This window comes from Beta vulgaris, chromosome 6 (assembly GCF_026745355.1).
Source record: "Beta vulgaris subsp. vulgaris cultivar EL10 chromosome 6, EL10.2, whole genome shotgun sequence".
Classification (NCBI taxonomy): domain Eukaryota; kingdom Viridiplantae; phylum Streptophyta; class Magnoliopsida; order Caryophyllales; family Amaranthaceae; genus Beta; species Beta vulgaris.
Genome location: NC_079207.1, coordinates 34,028,622 through 34,044,482, shown reverse-complemented (window position 1 = coordinate 34,044,482; position 15,861 = coordinate 34,028,622). Strand labels below are relative to the sequence as shown.

The window sequence follows — 15,861 nt, the reverse complement described above, 5'->3', positions numbered from 1 at the left end:
CTATATAAACCACACACCAACCTCCCATACGGTCGATGTGGGATCCTTTCCCTGGGTATGTCCATAACACTTTGGACCTAAGGCTTTACTCAAGAGAGCTATAGGGTGATGTTGTTGCATCAGGACTGCATCTATACCTAACTTGGATGCATCAGTTTCTACTACAAAAGGCTGAGTGAAGTTAAGAATAGCTAGAACAGGTGCAGAATTGAGAGCAGTTTTCAATTGCTCAAAGGCTTGTTGAGCTTCATCATGCCATCCCCATGCTCCCTTCTTTAACAAATCTGTTAAAGGTTTAGACATCAAGGCAAAACCCTTCACAAACTTCCTGTAGTAACCAACGAACCCCAAGAAGCTCCTCAATTCTCTTACTGAAGATGGAGTAGGCCAAGAACTGACTGCAGTAATTTTATTAGGATCTGTTTCCACTCCTTTGGCAGATATGAGGTGACTAAGGTACTCAACCTTAGGGATAGCAAAAGAGCATTTACGTGCCTTAGCAAACAACTGATTCTTTTGCATTAACTCAAAACTTCAGGAAGATGTGTCCAATGAGCCCCCTTAGAAGGGCTGTAGACCAAAATATCATAAAAAAACACCAGCACACTCTTCCTTAACAAAGGTTTAGAAATGTCATTCATCCAACCTTCAAAAGATGCAGGGGCATTGGTTAAGCCAAATGGCATTACCAAGAACTCAAAATGTCCTGTATGTGTTTTAAATGCAGTTTTAAACACATCATCAGGATGAACTCTCATCTGATGATAACCAGCCCTCAGATCAAGTTTGCTAAACATAACATCTCTAGACAATTCATCTATTAATTCATCTACAATAGGAATAGGAAATTTATTCTTCACTGTTCTATTATTCAATTCTCTATAGTCAACACATAATCTCCACGTGCCATCTTTCTTTCCTACCAAAACAACAGGAAAAGCAAATGGATTAGAGCTGTTTTGAATAATACCTCTATTCAGCATTTTTGTATGAGTTGTTCTATAACATCTCTCTACTTCAATGGATACCTATAGGGTTGAATGGTGACTGCAGTTGATCCTTCAATTAATGGAATTTTGTGGTCAAAAACACCCCTTAGAGGTGGTAACTCCTCTAGATCAGCAAAGACACTAGCATATTTCTATTGCAAAGCAAGTAACTCAGGTGATGGAGCTTGTGTAGGCATTGTTTCTAGGTGTAGCAACTGTGTCTCTCCAGTTTGACACACTTGCCTAACCTGAATCAAGCATAATTGTGCAGCATGTTCCAGAGACTTGTTAGAAATGGCAGTAGTCACAACCAATTTCTTAGGAGTGAGACCCTTATATACAAACTGAACACCATCATAAGTAAACTCCATGATCAACTTTTTAAAATCCCAAAATACAGTGCCTACAGTACTTAACCATTGAACGCCAAGTACCATATCACAACTTCCCAAGTCTATCAACATCACATCTGTAATGAAAAGTTTTCCATTCATTTCCCATTCAAAGTTCTTCACTACATACTGGCATTGAAAGTTATTTCCATCTGCTACAGTCACTGTCTGAGAAGGGATGAATTCTAACTTACATCCCAGTTTCTTTGTTGTGGATAAGTCCAAGAAGTTATGAGTACTCCCTGAATCCATTAAGATATGCAATGTCCTTTCCCCCTGAACTCTAGTAAGCCTCATAGTGTTATAACTTTGGTTTTCTAACAAAGCATGCACTGAGATGCAGGGTTCTGTACCTTGTGAAATCGCTGGCATGGATGAATCTTCATCGGTATCAGAAGAAGATCCAGGAATTTCAACTGTAAACAGTTGATGCTCCTTGAAATCACACCTATGAGCCTTCTCAAATGGTTTATCACAATAATAGCATAGACCCTTGACAATCTTATCAGCCTTTACATCATCAGGAATATGCCTTGAATTTCTTTGTCTTCGGTTAAATTTTGTAAGTGGAAGAGAAGAAGCAGAAGAGGGTAACAGGTTAGGTAATAAAGGTGGTTGAGAAGATAATGGAGTAGCTTGAATTGGTTTAGAATAGGTAAAGGTAGATGTGTGTTTAGGATATCTTTTGGAGTTTAGGCTTAGAGATTCTTCTAATAACCTAGCATACTCAATTGCTTGGGTTGTGGAAGTGGGTTTGAAATCTTTTACCAAGGGTTTGACAGCAGGTTTCATACCCCCTATGATTGTCTAACATGTATGCATCAAGCAGATTATAATTATCTTGCATAATTAATAATTTTAATGTTTCAAAATCATCAATGTATTTTTCTAGGGATCCATCTTGCTGTAACTTGTTAAAAATTTCAACTACATTTCTGTTAGACTCATCTTTAAATCTGGCGTTAACATCAATTACAAAATCAGACCAGTCAAGACCCTTTCTTACAGCTAGGTAACTTTTTACCCAACACACAGCTTTGTCAATCATATGCAATGATGCTAAGTCTACCTTCTGATCGTCAGCAATCTTGTAGAGTGAAAAATACTTACTACATTTCTTTATCCACAACCTAGCATTACTGCCATCGAATTTAGGAAATTTAGTTTAGGAACATACCCAATAAGCTAAGCCTTGTTGAGCCTCTTTCCCCAGTTTCAGACCTCGGAGACTCAGGTGTTCTTCTGTCACTTCTATCATTCATGAGTTCAGTATTGGCCTGCAACATCCTAGCCATGGATTCTTCAAGCAATTTTGATTAGGCTTCTTGTTTCTGAGATTGTTCATCCAATATTTACTCCATACTTCTTAATTGTTCTTCCATACAAAACTCTCTTTAATCCTCTCTCTCACCAAACACCCAAGTTAGAGTTTTTACTGGTCAAAACTCTAAACTCTCTCCAAACCTCTAAACTCTCTCTAAAACTTCATCTCCCAAACACCCCCTATATCCGCAAAATGGGATAACGATTTGGATGTACACGATCCATTAAGTGTATTTCTGTAGGATCTACCATCTTTGATAATGCATCTATGTCATGAAGCTGAGTGATTGCCCTCCATACAAGGAATTGCTCTCCTCGGGGTCACATTATACAATATTAAAGTCAAGTAGATAATGACATATCTTGGAACAATGGAGTCAAACTTCTGAAAACTATGAAAAACTTGGATCCAATATTAACATGTCATAGGCTTTCCTCTCAATAAGAAGTTATAGCATGACTACCCCAAAATTGAAAACATCACTTTACTAGACTATATATGTTCCTAACTTGAGTTTTGGAGTACGTACCATACCCACATGAAACCTGTAAGGTACAACAACCGCCTAAGTATGCCAATACACCGACCTACATATCACTAAAAAAATCGACAAGTAAATCGCTTACGAGATAATAAAAATCATTCTTACACCATAAGCTCGGCATCACTCGAGTTTTTGGAGCACAGATGCTAAACTGCAATATGAGATTAGAGGCTCAAACTTATCATCAAGGAGAATATTTGCGATTCTACAACACCAATGTAATATTAAATGCCACTGTATGTTACAGTTTAACAGAATAGAGGATATTGTTATTCTATTACAGTTAGTTAGAAACTGTTGTTCAATTTTGGCGCCAAATTCTTGTTAATTGGAGTTAGTTCAAGTCTGTTATAATTCTGTAAATCTTTACTAGATTTGTAGCTATAAATAGCAAAAGAGCTACTGCTGTAAGGATTCATTCATAAAATAATACAACTCCTCTTCTTTCTCCCTCTCTAATTCTTTCTATTCTTTCTGTCTCCTATTCTATTATTTTCATAGTTGAAGTCAACTAGAATCCTGTATCAATGGTATCAGAGCTCTTCTTTTCTTAGACCCATTTTCGCCATTAAAACACAATTCCTTGCTTCCAAGATTGATTGTACACGAGCTGTTTGTGAAAATGCCTTCTACTAGACACTAATCTTCTGATCAAAACTCTCTTTTGAAAAAGCTGGGTAGAGGAGCTTTTTCATGAGAGTTTTGGAGAGAGAAAAAACAATCCACATAATTAATACTAAAATTTGCTTAAAAAAAAACATATGTCCATAAATGTCATTTTACATGCTCTGAAAAGTACAAAACTCTAAACAATCAGCTAAGTGTTACCAAACACCTTTACACAACAATTATTTAAATCAACAGTCAAATCCTCTGAACAAAATAGTAATCATCTAACCACAAACTCTAAACTCTAACCTCTAAACTCTAATCACCAAACAGGGCCATAATTTTCCTATGTGTTCAGGTTCGTCTTCAGAATTCAGCTCATGCTCATAAGGTTATAATCTCCTTTATCCTTTGTGTGAAGTTATATTTGTGTGCATCAAGTCGCCAAGAGGAACATTTTGTAATACCCCATAATTTTAAGTATTTATTTAGGTAATTAAAATATTTGATTTTTAAAATAAATATTTTAAACAAAGGGTATTTTTGTAATTTTACTGATTTTAAATTATTTTGGCGGGAATATGACGCCAACCTGGATTATTCAAACTTTTATCCTAGTCAAAATTTTATTAAATAAGTTTTCTTTAAAAAAAAAAAAAACATTTAAAATGAATATTTGAAAAAAATAAAAATATTAAAGCCATGTTATGGCCACCATTGTGGCTAGGGGGGGGGGGGGTTTGATTTTTTTTCATAACTCCTTAATTAAGGTGTAGGTTACAAATCTTGATTTAATTCCCTAATTTATGGTGAGGTTACAAACTATTTAATTTTGAAAGTTAAGTATTATCTATTCTACTCCTACAAATACCCCATACCTTAAGCTATCTTTTCCACACAAAAACCTTGAAGAATCCATACTCTCTTACTTCAAGGCTCTTCTTTCTCTTCTTATCTATTCTAGTTTTATACTCCCTCCATTTCATTTTAGTCTGCACACTTTTCTTTTTACACTACTACAAAAAAAGCCTAGAAAACCGGTTGAAAACGACCTAGCTAGGAAACTGGACTACAACACGTTTTCATCTCACATGTGTCATAGGTTAAGAGACCGGTTATAATATATGGTTTCTTTGATTCTTTTAGAGACCAGTTGATAGGTAAAACCAGTCTCTTAGATAAGTGTACATATATGTTGTATAATATGAGCACTATAAGTAAGCATAACTTTTTGCGAAATTAAAAGCTAGCTAGGGAACACACAATGGAAACACAAGAGATTTTAGCAAGAAAAAACTTCCTAGACCCAATTAGGAAGAAACAACCTCGACGACAAGGGATTTTAACTCAAACTTTCTACTATAGTAGGCCAACAACTCTGTTACAAACCTATTAATTCTCTAGAGCCTCAACCTGAGTTCCTAAACTACTCAAGTTCCCAACACGGTTCCCTCTAACTGTTGTTCCTTCAAACTTCACGCGAAGTTACTTTCTCTTTCCCTTTCTCTTGCTTCACTCAAAGCTTTCTCACACTAACATGAGTTCACTCAAACCCATTAAACAAACGAATACAATTTCTGATAACAATGGAAGAGTAAAAACAACATATTGTAAGTATGAATTCTCTTGGGAACACGGCACTGACACTTTAGACTACTTAGGATTTTATGCTATGTCAGACACAAATTAATCTTGGATTAGACGCCTATTTATAGAATAAGTAGCTTTGATTTATTAATTTTCCATTAATTAATCCACTAACCCCGTGATCTCCACTAATTAACTTTACTTGGGAACTAAGAAGCTAACCCACTAACTCACTTAGAACGTGTAACAATGCAAATTACGTGATAAGTGGTTACTTAGGGAATAATTAAATAATTAAAAAAATAATCTAATTTAGGAAAAATAAATTTCTATTTATTTTAAATATGCTCGAAAAGAAAATCTGATTTTATTTGAAAAATAAAACCATGTTATTTAAAATAGGAAACATAAGATTTTAAAAAATAAAATAATATCTTTTTGTTTATTTTCGAATTAAAATAAATGAATTAAAATCTTTTCCTAACTAATTCCCTAAAATAGGGGATCTTAGCCTAATTAAACTAGGGCTCCTAAATTCCTTTTAAACGATTAACAATACTTAGGCGCTTAACATTTATTAGGTTCAGGTGTTCCTAATTTCGTTTCTAAGTTAGTTCCCAACTGAAGTTCCTAAGCTGTGCCACCATCTGTTCCTGTCATGGGGATAAATTTTAGTTCCTTTGAGAATTCAACACCAAACATCTTATACCTTTACTCAACCTTAACATGAAGAGTATAATACACCCTAATGTATTCTAATCTTTATTTCAAGCTTGATTCTTCATCTTAGGAACATCTTCACTTCGATCTTGATTAATTCTTCTGTCTTTAATCTTCGATCAAGTATTGTCTTTGTTCTTCAATGAATAACCTAGCAACATCACACATGAAATAATACAAGTATGTCTTTTGTGGTTAAGTCATCTTCAAAACTTAGGGTCAGGTTAGGAGACCTGTTAACATTTATAACCAATATCCTTACCTTACCCTTTGAAATCAGTTATTAACCACAACTAGTTTCTTAGGTCTATTACATGTTTTTTTAATTAAAATGTTACAATATAGGCACATACATTATCTTCTCCAGTATTCGCGGTTCCTTGTATATACTGTTTTTAAAAAAACAAATTTATAAATAGCCACAATAATAATATTATGAAACAAAAATTTCTGCTTACTTTATTAATATTGTTCAAAAAATATTTGTTACATTTAATTTACTTACACAATCAATTTCACTAGTCAAAGCATCAATTTCTTCCAATAATTAATGTCTTCAAAATAAAATTTCTATAATCTAATGATATCCACTAAAATTAAAATTCTAACTTAAGCAAATAATATGTAAAATTGAAACTTGAACATTGTCTTCAATCTCCATCATCTCGTGTTTGATTGTTTGAATATTTCACCCACATATCTATTAGCTCGTCAATCATCTTTTGCGAATAAGTGCTAGGAATCCTAGAAAAGTATTACAAATTAATTAAGAGAACTATAATTAGAACTAGTATATCTATATTTTGTAATTTTCATATATACAAACTCGACAAGAAAAAATCAAAAGGGGCTTAAGGACATCTTTGTAACTACTTGTCATAAACATCCTCTTCCAAGTTGTCATAAAATTTATCAGTTCACCATATTGAATCATTAAGGAAACGTCGAGGGCAAAAAATTAAATAAGAAGCTTCCAACAACAGCATTGGTCAATTAAGACCTGTGTTGTGATGTCATCATATGCATTATAAACGAATTAAAAATATTTTCCTTACTTATCCTAAAATAGTGGATCTTAGCCTAATTAAACTAGGGCTCCTAAATTCCTTTTAAACGCTTAACAGGTGTTAGGCGCTTAACATTTATTAGGTTGAGGTGTTTCTAATTTAGTTTTTAATTCAGTTCCCAACTGAAGTTCCTAAGCTGTTCCAGTATCTGTTCCTGTCATGGGAACATAACTAATTTCCTTTGAGAATTCAACACCAAACATCTTATACCTTTAGTCAACCTTAACGTGAAGAACATACTACACCCTAACGTATTCTAATCTTTTTTTTTTTTGCAAAGTAAGATAAGTAATATAACACCAAAACAGATTTACAACCTAAGAACAACTTCAGCAATAAACAGCCCAACTAGGTTGGCCCCTTCATTAACTGAAAAGCTGAGCACAAACAAGTTTCTATACATTTTCCAGCTTACTATTTATCCAAATTTGATCTCTAGAGCCGAGTTTCTTTGAAAGAACCATTTTAATTCTTTGCTGTACAAGCTGCTTCATTTTTTGGAATATTACTTCTGGTCTCCAGACAGCCTGATTCCATATGGCTTCATTCCTCACCCACCAAATTTGAAAAACCAAACCACTGAACACAGCAGCCATGAACTTCTTCTGGATCCCTGATCTTCTACTTCTCTGAATATAAAGCATCTGTCTTTGATAGGTTTTATGAGTTGCAGAGACCTTCAGCCAACTCTTCACCATTTCCAAGCACTTTATTGAATAAGCACATTGAAAAAAATAGATGCTCATGTGATTCAAGTCCATTCTCACACAAACTACATGGGTTTGAATCAACCGCACCTATCTTGACTAAAACATCAGTTGTTCTCAATCTCCCATTCATCACAAGCCAGCTAATTATCCTGTGCTTTGGAATGGACAATCTATTCCATATGAGCTTGTCCCATTGAATCGCATTGTAATCTCCAAGCATTTTCTTGTAAACTTCCTGCACCTTGTACTTCTGCATATTCATCAAATCTTGTTCACTGTAATGCAGCTTCAAAAGAGTCTTGGCTTTACAGATTTGTTTCCAGTACCAACAGCAGTCTGAGGGAGGTTCATACTCCCACCATTGAGCATCCTTGATGTACACCTCATGAATCCACTTAACCCATAAATTGTCCTACTTCGTAGTAATAGCCCACACATACTTAGCAACAGCTGCCCTATTCCATACCCTTATCTGTCTGATGCCCAGACCCCCTGCTTATTTAGGAGAGCACACTTTCTCCCAAGCCATATTACCAGCTTTGTTGCTACTATATTCACATGTCTAGAGAAATGCTCTACATATTATCTCAATTTCATACAAAATAGTTAGAGGTATAATGAACAATTGAGCCCAGTACTGATGAATGCTAAGAAGGACTGAGTTAATCAAATCTACTCTTGCCATGTAGGACATATTCCTGCTACTCCAAACTCTAATCCTAGAGCACATCTTATCAATAATACCAGTGCACTCAGCAACCTTAATCTTCCTTGCACACACTGGTACTCCAAGGTACCTGAAAGGAAGATTATTATGAGCAAAGCCTGACACTTCTTTTACTCTTTGAATGATCTCTTGCTTCACTCCAGCTATGTAAAAACTTGATTTGGCTTCACTGATTTGCAGACCTGATGTAGCTGAAACCAGCTTAAAGGCCTTGAGCATTGTATATATTGCAGGGAATTGACCAGCACAACATAGAATGATATATATCATCAGCAAAAGCCATATGAGTTAGTTGACTTTGGTTACATCTGGGATGAAAATTGAAGGAAGAATGCCCTTCCAGACATCTCATAATCCTTGTGAGGTATTCCATACATATCACAAATAAAAGAGGTGAGATAGGATACCCTGTCTTAATCCTCTTTTAGAGCTAAAATACCCATGAAGAGCTCCATTCACCTTTAAAGAGAATTTAAGGGTCCTTACACAAGTCATAATTAGCTTCGTACACTTTTCTGGGAACTTCAAGTAGTTAACATTTCTTCCATAAATTCCCATTCAATAGTGTCATATGCTTTCTTTAGATCTAGTTTCATGATACAACTAGGTTTTACATTCTTTCTACCATAGTTTCTAACTAGATCATGATAAACCATGATATTATGTGCAATGTATCTCTCCTTACAAAACCCCCCTGGTTATCTGCTATGATGTCAAGTAAAATCACGCTTAATCTGTTGCATATCATCTTTGTAATACACTTATACATTGTATTACATCATGCTATAGGTCTGAATTCAGTCACTGAGCTAGGACAATTCACCTTAGGAATAAGAGTTAAGACAGTAGCATTCAATTCAGTTAAAAGCTTACCATTTTGAACCACATCAAGAATGGTCTGAGTGACTTCATCTCCAACTATCTCCCATGTATCTCGAAAGAAATGAGCCCCATATCCATCTGGACCTGGACTCTTGTCTCCTGGGATAGAAAATAGAGCCTCCTTAACCTCTTAGGCTATGTAAGCTCTTTCTAATAGCCGAATGTGATCCCTTGACAGTATTGGCCCCTTATCCATCACCACTCTCTTCACCTTTGTTCTATGCCTCAAAGTAGAGCCTAACAACCGTTTATAGTATGTCAAAAAAGCTTGATTGACATCCTGTAGATTTTCTTGCCACTGCCCATTCATATCATGAATAGCATATATTGTATTCTTCATCTTTCTAGCCTTGATGGATTGGTGGAACAAGGTTGTGTTTTCATCACCATCTTTGCACCATTGCATTTTTGCTTTTTGAGCTAAGAAGGTCTGATAACTTTTATGGATTCTCCTGTAGCTTAAGCATGCTTGAAGTTCTTCATTCCTAGCCTCTATATCCTGAGGCATCCTTTGTAATTCTTCTTGACATGCTAGCATCTTCGAATAAGCTGCCCTATCTTGGCATTGAATATCCGAGAAGCTATCTACATTAAGTTTCTTCGGAGCTTGCTTAAGATGCTTCAATTTCTGAACCACTTTGAACATTAATGTTCCTTGGACTACAATTCCCCAGTTCCTTCTCACCAACTCAGTGAAATTAGGTGCAAAACTCCACATCCTAAAGTATTTAAATGGGTGTTTCCCAATCACCAAGGAAGGATACACCATTATCACAATGGGACAATGATCAAACTGTCCTTCTGGGAGGAAATGAGTCACAACTGTAGGGAAAATCTCAGACCAATTCTGGTTCACCATTGCTCTATCTAGTTTACAGAACACACGACTTTCACCATACTATTTGTTGTTCCATGTGAACCTATTCCTATTACTAGCCATGTCATGTAATTTGCATCTACTAACACACCTGTGGAGCCTCTCAATCTTTTGATGCCTAACACTGGCCCCTATTCTCTCATCAGGATTAAGAACACAATTCTAATCTCCAGCAACTACCCATGGTAATTTTATTCTATCAGCCAAGCTCTCCAACTCCTGCCACACCTTATCTCTTTCTTTTGCATCATTACTTGCATAAACTACTGTACTCAGAAAACTATACTGGCCACCCACAGGTTTACCATACAATGTATCATCTAACTTGTGCACATGAGAATAGTAACCTGAAAACTACTTGGATTCCAAGCCTGGACAATTCTTCCACCTTTATGAAAAGCAGAATTTGAAGTGAAACACCACCCCTTGAACAAACAAAGGTAAACCTCACCCATATTGTGAGCTTTTACCTTCGTTTCCAGGAGCCCAACCAAACCAACATTCTGGCTATTAAGAATCAACTTAACATCCTTTTTCTTCTGTTGGCTGTTGAGGCCCCTGACATTCCATATTAAATCTTATCCATTCTCTTCAGGAGGTCTACCACCTCCTAACATTCCCCCTGAGACACACTCAACTTGTCCCACCAGCACTGCTTTACCTTTTTCATTATCCACTCCTTGTCCATGTTCCTCATTCTCTGCCGGAACCTCTTCCTCCGCATTTCTCTCTTCATTCACAGCTTCTAGAACTGTAAATGAATTATGAGTTTCAACACCTTCCTTACTAGCCAAACTTCTTCTTACAGATTTTTTAGCTAGTTCAAACTCCTGGTGCCTAGATGATTCACCCCTATTTACATTATCCTCAGCCTCTACAGGTGCCATCCTTTTCCTCCAAACTTGTTTAACTAGAGGCCTGGTACACTGACTCACCTCATCCCCCATCATCTTACATGCTTCACAATAGGTTGGTTTCCATTCATAATGAATGGGCACCTCCATCTTCTGATTTCTTTCATATATGAAGTGAACACTCCCAGGAAAATCTTACCCAGTTGTCATTTATAGCATTACTCTAGAATACACCAATTTATCTCTTCCCTTTGTAGCTTGATCCAGTTTTACTAGTTTACCTATTGGTTTTACAATCTTCTCCAGACAAGATTCCCCCTAATATTTGAAATCTAGCTGAAGCTGAATCCTGATAGGCAAGACATTAACATCCTCCTTACACATATCTACTTCAGCATTCCATGGCTTCACTACCATAGGCTTCATATAAAAAAAAGTACATTCCTTGCTAGAATATGATCTCTCTTCTCCATTGTAGTAAACCTAACTACATATACTCCTTTCTTTGCCAATGCTATCTTATCTATTCCCATGTTCCTCCATATCCTCCGGAAAAATCCATCCATAACATGAAGAGGGGGGTTTGCACCAAAAACAAAACAATATATGGCTGAGTTCCAAAAATCAATCTCCTGTTGAATGTCATCCATTTCTATTTTCACAACATTGGCATTTTCATTTTCAGGGGAAAATAAAATCGGAACAGGGTCAGTTTTACCTTCAAATCAACGATTCTAGTCAGTATCAATCTTCTCTCCAGATTTCTTAATGGTCTCCAACCAATCAGAGAAATTGTTCCTTACCATCGATTGTTGCTGTAACGATTTCAGCGAGGATCTAGGAGATAAAATTTCTTCCATAACCTCCTCCACTTCATCTTCTTCAATGTCCAGTTCTTCAATACCCATAACTTCATTAACTAGTCGTACTTTTTTTGCTTGAGAATCCGATGGACCCTTCCCTTTCTCCATAGTCAAGTTTGCCTGAGTTCCCTTCTGTTTTACCTTGGACTTCCTTGCCAGGCTTCCTACGTAAAAGTTCCGCAGAGAGAAAACCAAAGGGGCAGAAGCGCACAAACTTTTCTAAAATTCCTTAATTCTTTCAACTGTTTAAACTAACGTATTCTAATCTTCATTCCAAGCTTGATTCTTCATCTTAGGAACATCTTCATTTCGATCTTGATTAATTCTCCTTTCTTTAATATTCGATCAAGTGATGTCTTTGTTCTTCAATGAATAACCTAGCAACATCACACATGAAATAATACAAGTATGTCTTTTGTTGTTGAGTCATCTTCAAAACTTAGGGTCAACAATTTCCACCTTTTTGAAGATGGCAACAAAAGACATACTTCACAAAATATTTAATATATATAATTTAAATTAGTCGCATAAAACTAACTTAACCAAGTTAAACTAAATTTTATATTCAACTTTTATTTTTATATTTTAAACTTAGACAAAAGTTTCACTGCCATTCTCTTTGAAAAACCATTGATATGATTACTAAACCAATAAGCTTAATAATCAAGTATGAATATGAATCTTGGAGAGATTAACTCCAAGAAATCGAATGAATCAATGATCTAGTTCAAACAAGGATATTTCTTGGTTCAAGATCACTCCTTAAACTTGAAGCAAGAATCTAAACACTCTTAATAACACTCTTGAAATTAAGATGTTTAACACTAAAAACTTAACACTCCTGAAAAGTCTTTAATGGTTTGATTAGTTTATGTATCAAGCAAAACAATAATCACAAGTATTAAACACAAAGCAAAATCTAAGTTTTGTTAATGAATGGTAAGCCCTATATATAGACTGCAATTCGACTAGGATAAACATAACTAAACAAGATAAGAATTAAGCTAATAACAAGATAAGAATTAAGCTAATTCTATCTCCTAACCACACGTGTACTATTACATGTTTATCACCTGTTTATCCTAATTAAACTATAAAATCTATCTACTATATATATATGTATGTATATATATATATATTATATATATATATATATATATTATAATATATATATTACACATATATATACATACATATATATAATACATATATATATATATACATATATATATATATATATACATGTATATATATATATATACATGTATATATATATATATACATGTATATATATATATCTATACATGTATTATATATATATATACATGTATATATATATATATATACATGTATATATATATATATATATACATGTATATATATATATATATATACATGTATATATATATATATATATATACATGTATATATATATATATATATATACATGTATATATATATATATATATATATATATATATATATATATATATATATATATATATAGCAGTCCTATAAGAACTAGGATTCTATGTATCAAGCAAGAACATATCCTAATAGAACTAGGACTCCTTATTAACTCCATTCCTACGCCATCTTCCATGAGCCAAGTCACCACACATGCCAAGACATGATTCTTTCCCTTGAGTTCGAACCCTAGAGTATCCATGACCAAGTCAATAGGCTCATGTAGAACATGCCTTTGCATCCACATCATTCTCCCCTCCACAAAAGAATTTGCCCTCAAATTCTCATCATCATAGTAAGGAGACAAAATCACCTACATTGAAGGTAGCACTTACATTTCCAAACTCGTCTAGTAAGTCTATCTTATAAGCACTATCTCCAATGACTCCAATCACCTCAAATGGACTATCTGCTCGAGGCATTAGCTTGTTCTTCCTTTTGCTAGGGAATCTTTCCTTCTTCAAATGTATCCACAAGATCACCAACTTTGAATCTATGCTGCTTGCGCCCTTTGTTAGTTCTTGTCCTGTATTAGATGTTCATCTTCCCAATCCTAGCCTTCACTTGCTCACAAGTCCTGTTGAATGCTTCCAACCTCTTCTTTGCATCCGTATGTATATCATGCTTAGGCATAGCAACAAAGGAAGCAAAGGATCAACACTATATACTACCTCAAATGGAGAATGGGATGTCACTACTACAAAAAAGGGCAAACATAACTGTTAAATAAGGCTTTACATAACAGTTTTGAGGTGTTATCCAAGTCCATGTAATGTAAAGTAAACATAACACCTGATGAAAGTGTTATGTTTGCCAGAGAAAACATAACAGTCATTTATAATACACGTTATGTCACTAGATAACACATTTTGTAAATAAGTGTTATCTTTGCTATTTATATGACAAACTAAAAGAAGGAAAATTTAACACTTATCTTGAATAACTATTATGTTTTCCTATAATATATATAACATATATAACCTATAACTGTTATCTATGATATTTTTAAAAAAAAATAATCAAATTATCATTTCATGTATATATTGGCCATAGGCGTGCAACAAGCAGCACAATAATGTCGTATAGTACATTTCCTTTTTTTTACATGACAGTACAATACCTATATCTGTTGGATAATTAATCCTCAACCCATAAAATCTTACAACCAATAAATTGAATATGATATTCCAAACTTCCAAAATTCTTTATATCATAAAATAATTCAACTAATATTCATAATTCTAAACATCTAAAAAAAACTACTATATATACATATCAATATTAATCTAAATCGTAAACAAGATCAAATATAGCCTATAGCCACATCCACATGATATCAATATCCAAATCCAAAAATATAATGTATGTCCAAAAGTGGATTAAGGTAAAAAAAAAATTAGGCGGAAAGTTAGAACTCATTCATCATTTGTGCTCCGTGTTGATCTCCAAGACTCCAACGTATGTAATCCACAACTCCCTAAGTTCATCAATTTTCTCCTGAGAATAGGTTTGACCAATGCCTTGATAGTACTACAATAAAGGTAATCACAAAATAAGTATTCATATATAAAAACTTGAAACGTAATTAAACTTTATAATTACTCATGCACAAGTTAAAAGGAAACAAATGCAAGTATGTAGTATACCGCATTTGTTGGTACATTATAATGATGATACATTCGGACTTATGCCTCTGAAGCGAAAAAAGAAGTTTGGGTATCGCATTCCTGACATAACCAGAATGACAATATTTTGCTTTCACGGTGACAAGCTTATATTTTGGGCCAGTCAAGTGCTACATTTCCTTTGTCTAGACCATTGAGGACCTTGCCTGAACAGAACTACCCCAATTTTTTGAACTGGCCCGACATTGTTGATCCTAGCAATAGTACAAGATATCTAAGCAGCTATGAAAATTCTCAGTATTAAACAAGGTATAAACATATTTCTTTCTTTCCATTGTACCTCTATTTACATTGATATATGTATTCTTTCACCTCCTAGGTAAGATATATAGAGCTACATGCTTCTTAGATTTGTGCTTTGATATGTCAGTCCTTCAAAAACCTATCGTTACTCATACATATAAGTGCTGGCAGGAACGTATCTCTCGCTTTTAAAATATCGGTAGCTTCAAATTAGCGACTCTACACTTACCCAAGAAAGAGCACAAACCACTTTGAATGCTACGTGTACGTGGATGATATTGGGAGAGGTAGTTTTCAAACCAATGAAATGAGGAGCTTTTC

General features: G+C 34.6%; 1 protein-coding gene across 1 annotated transcript; it reads right to left on the bottom strand.

Annotated features, from left to right (window-relative positions):
- Positions 1-522, bottom strand: LOC109135205 (uncharacterized mitochondrial protein AtMg00860-like). The gene has a single exon (XM_019249918.2). It carries the CDS (start codon positions 520-522, stop codon positions 1-3), a length of 522 nt encoding a protein of 173 aa, XP_019105463.2.
- Between the last annotated feature and the right edge of the window lie 15,339 nt (positions 523-15,861).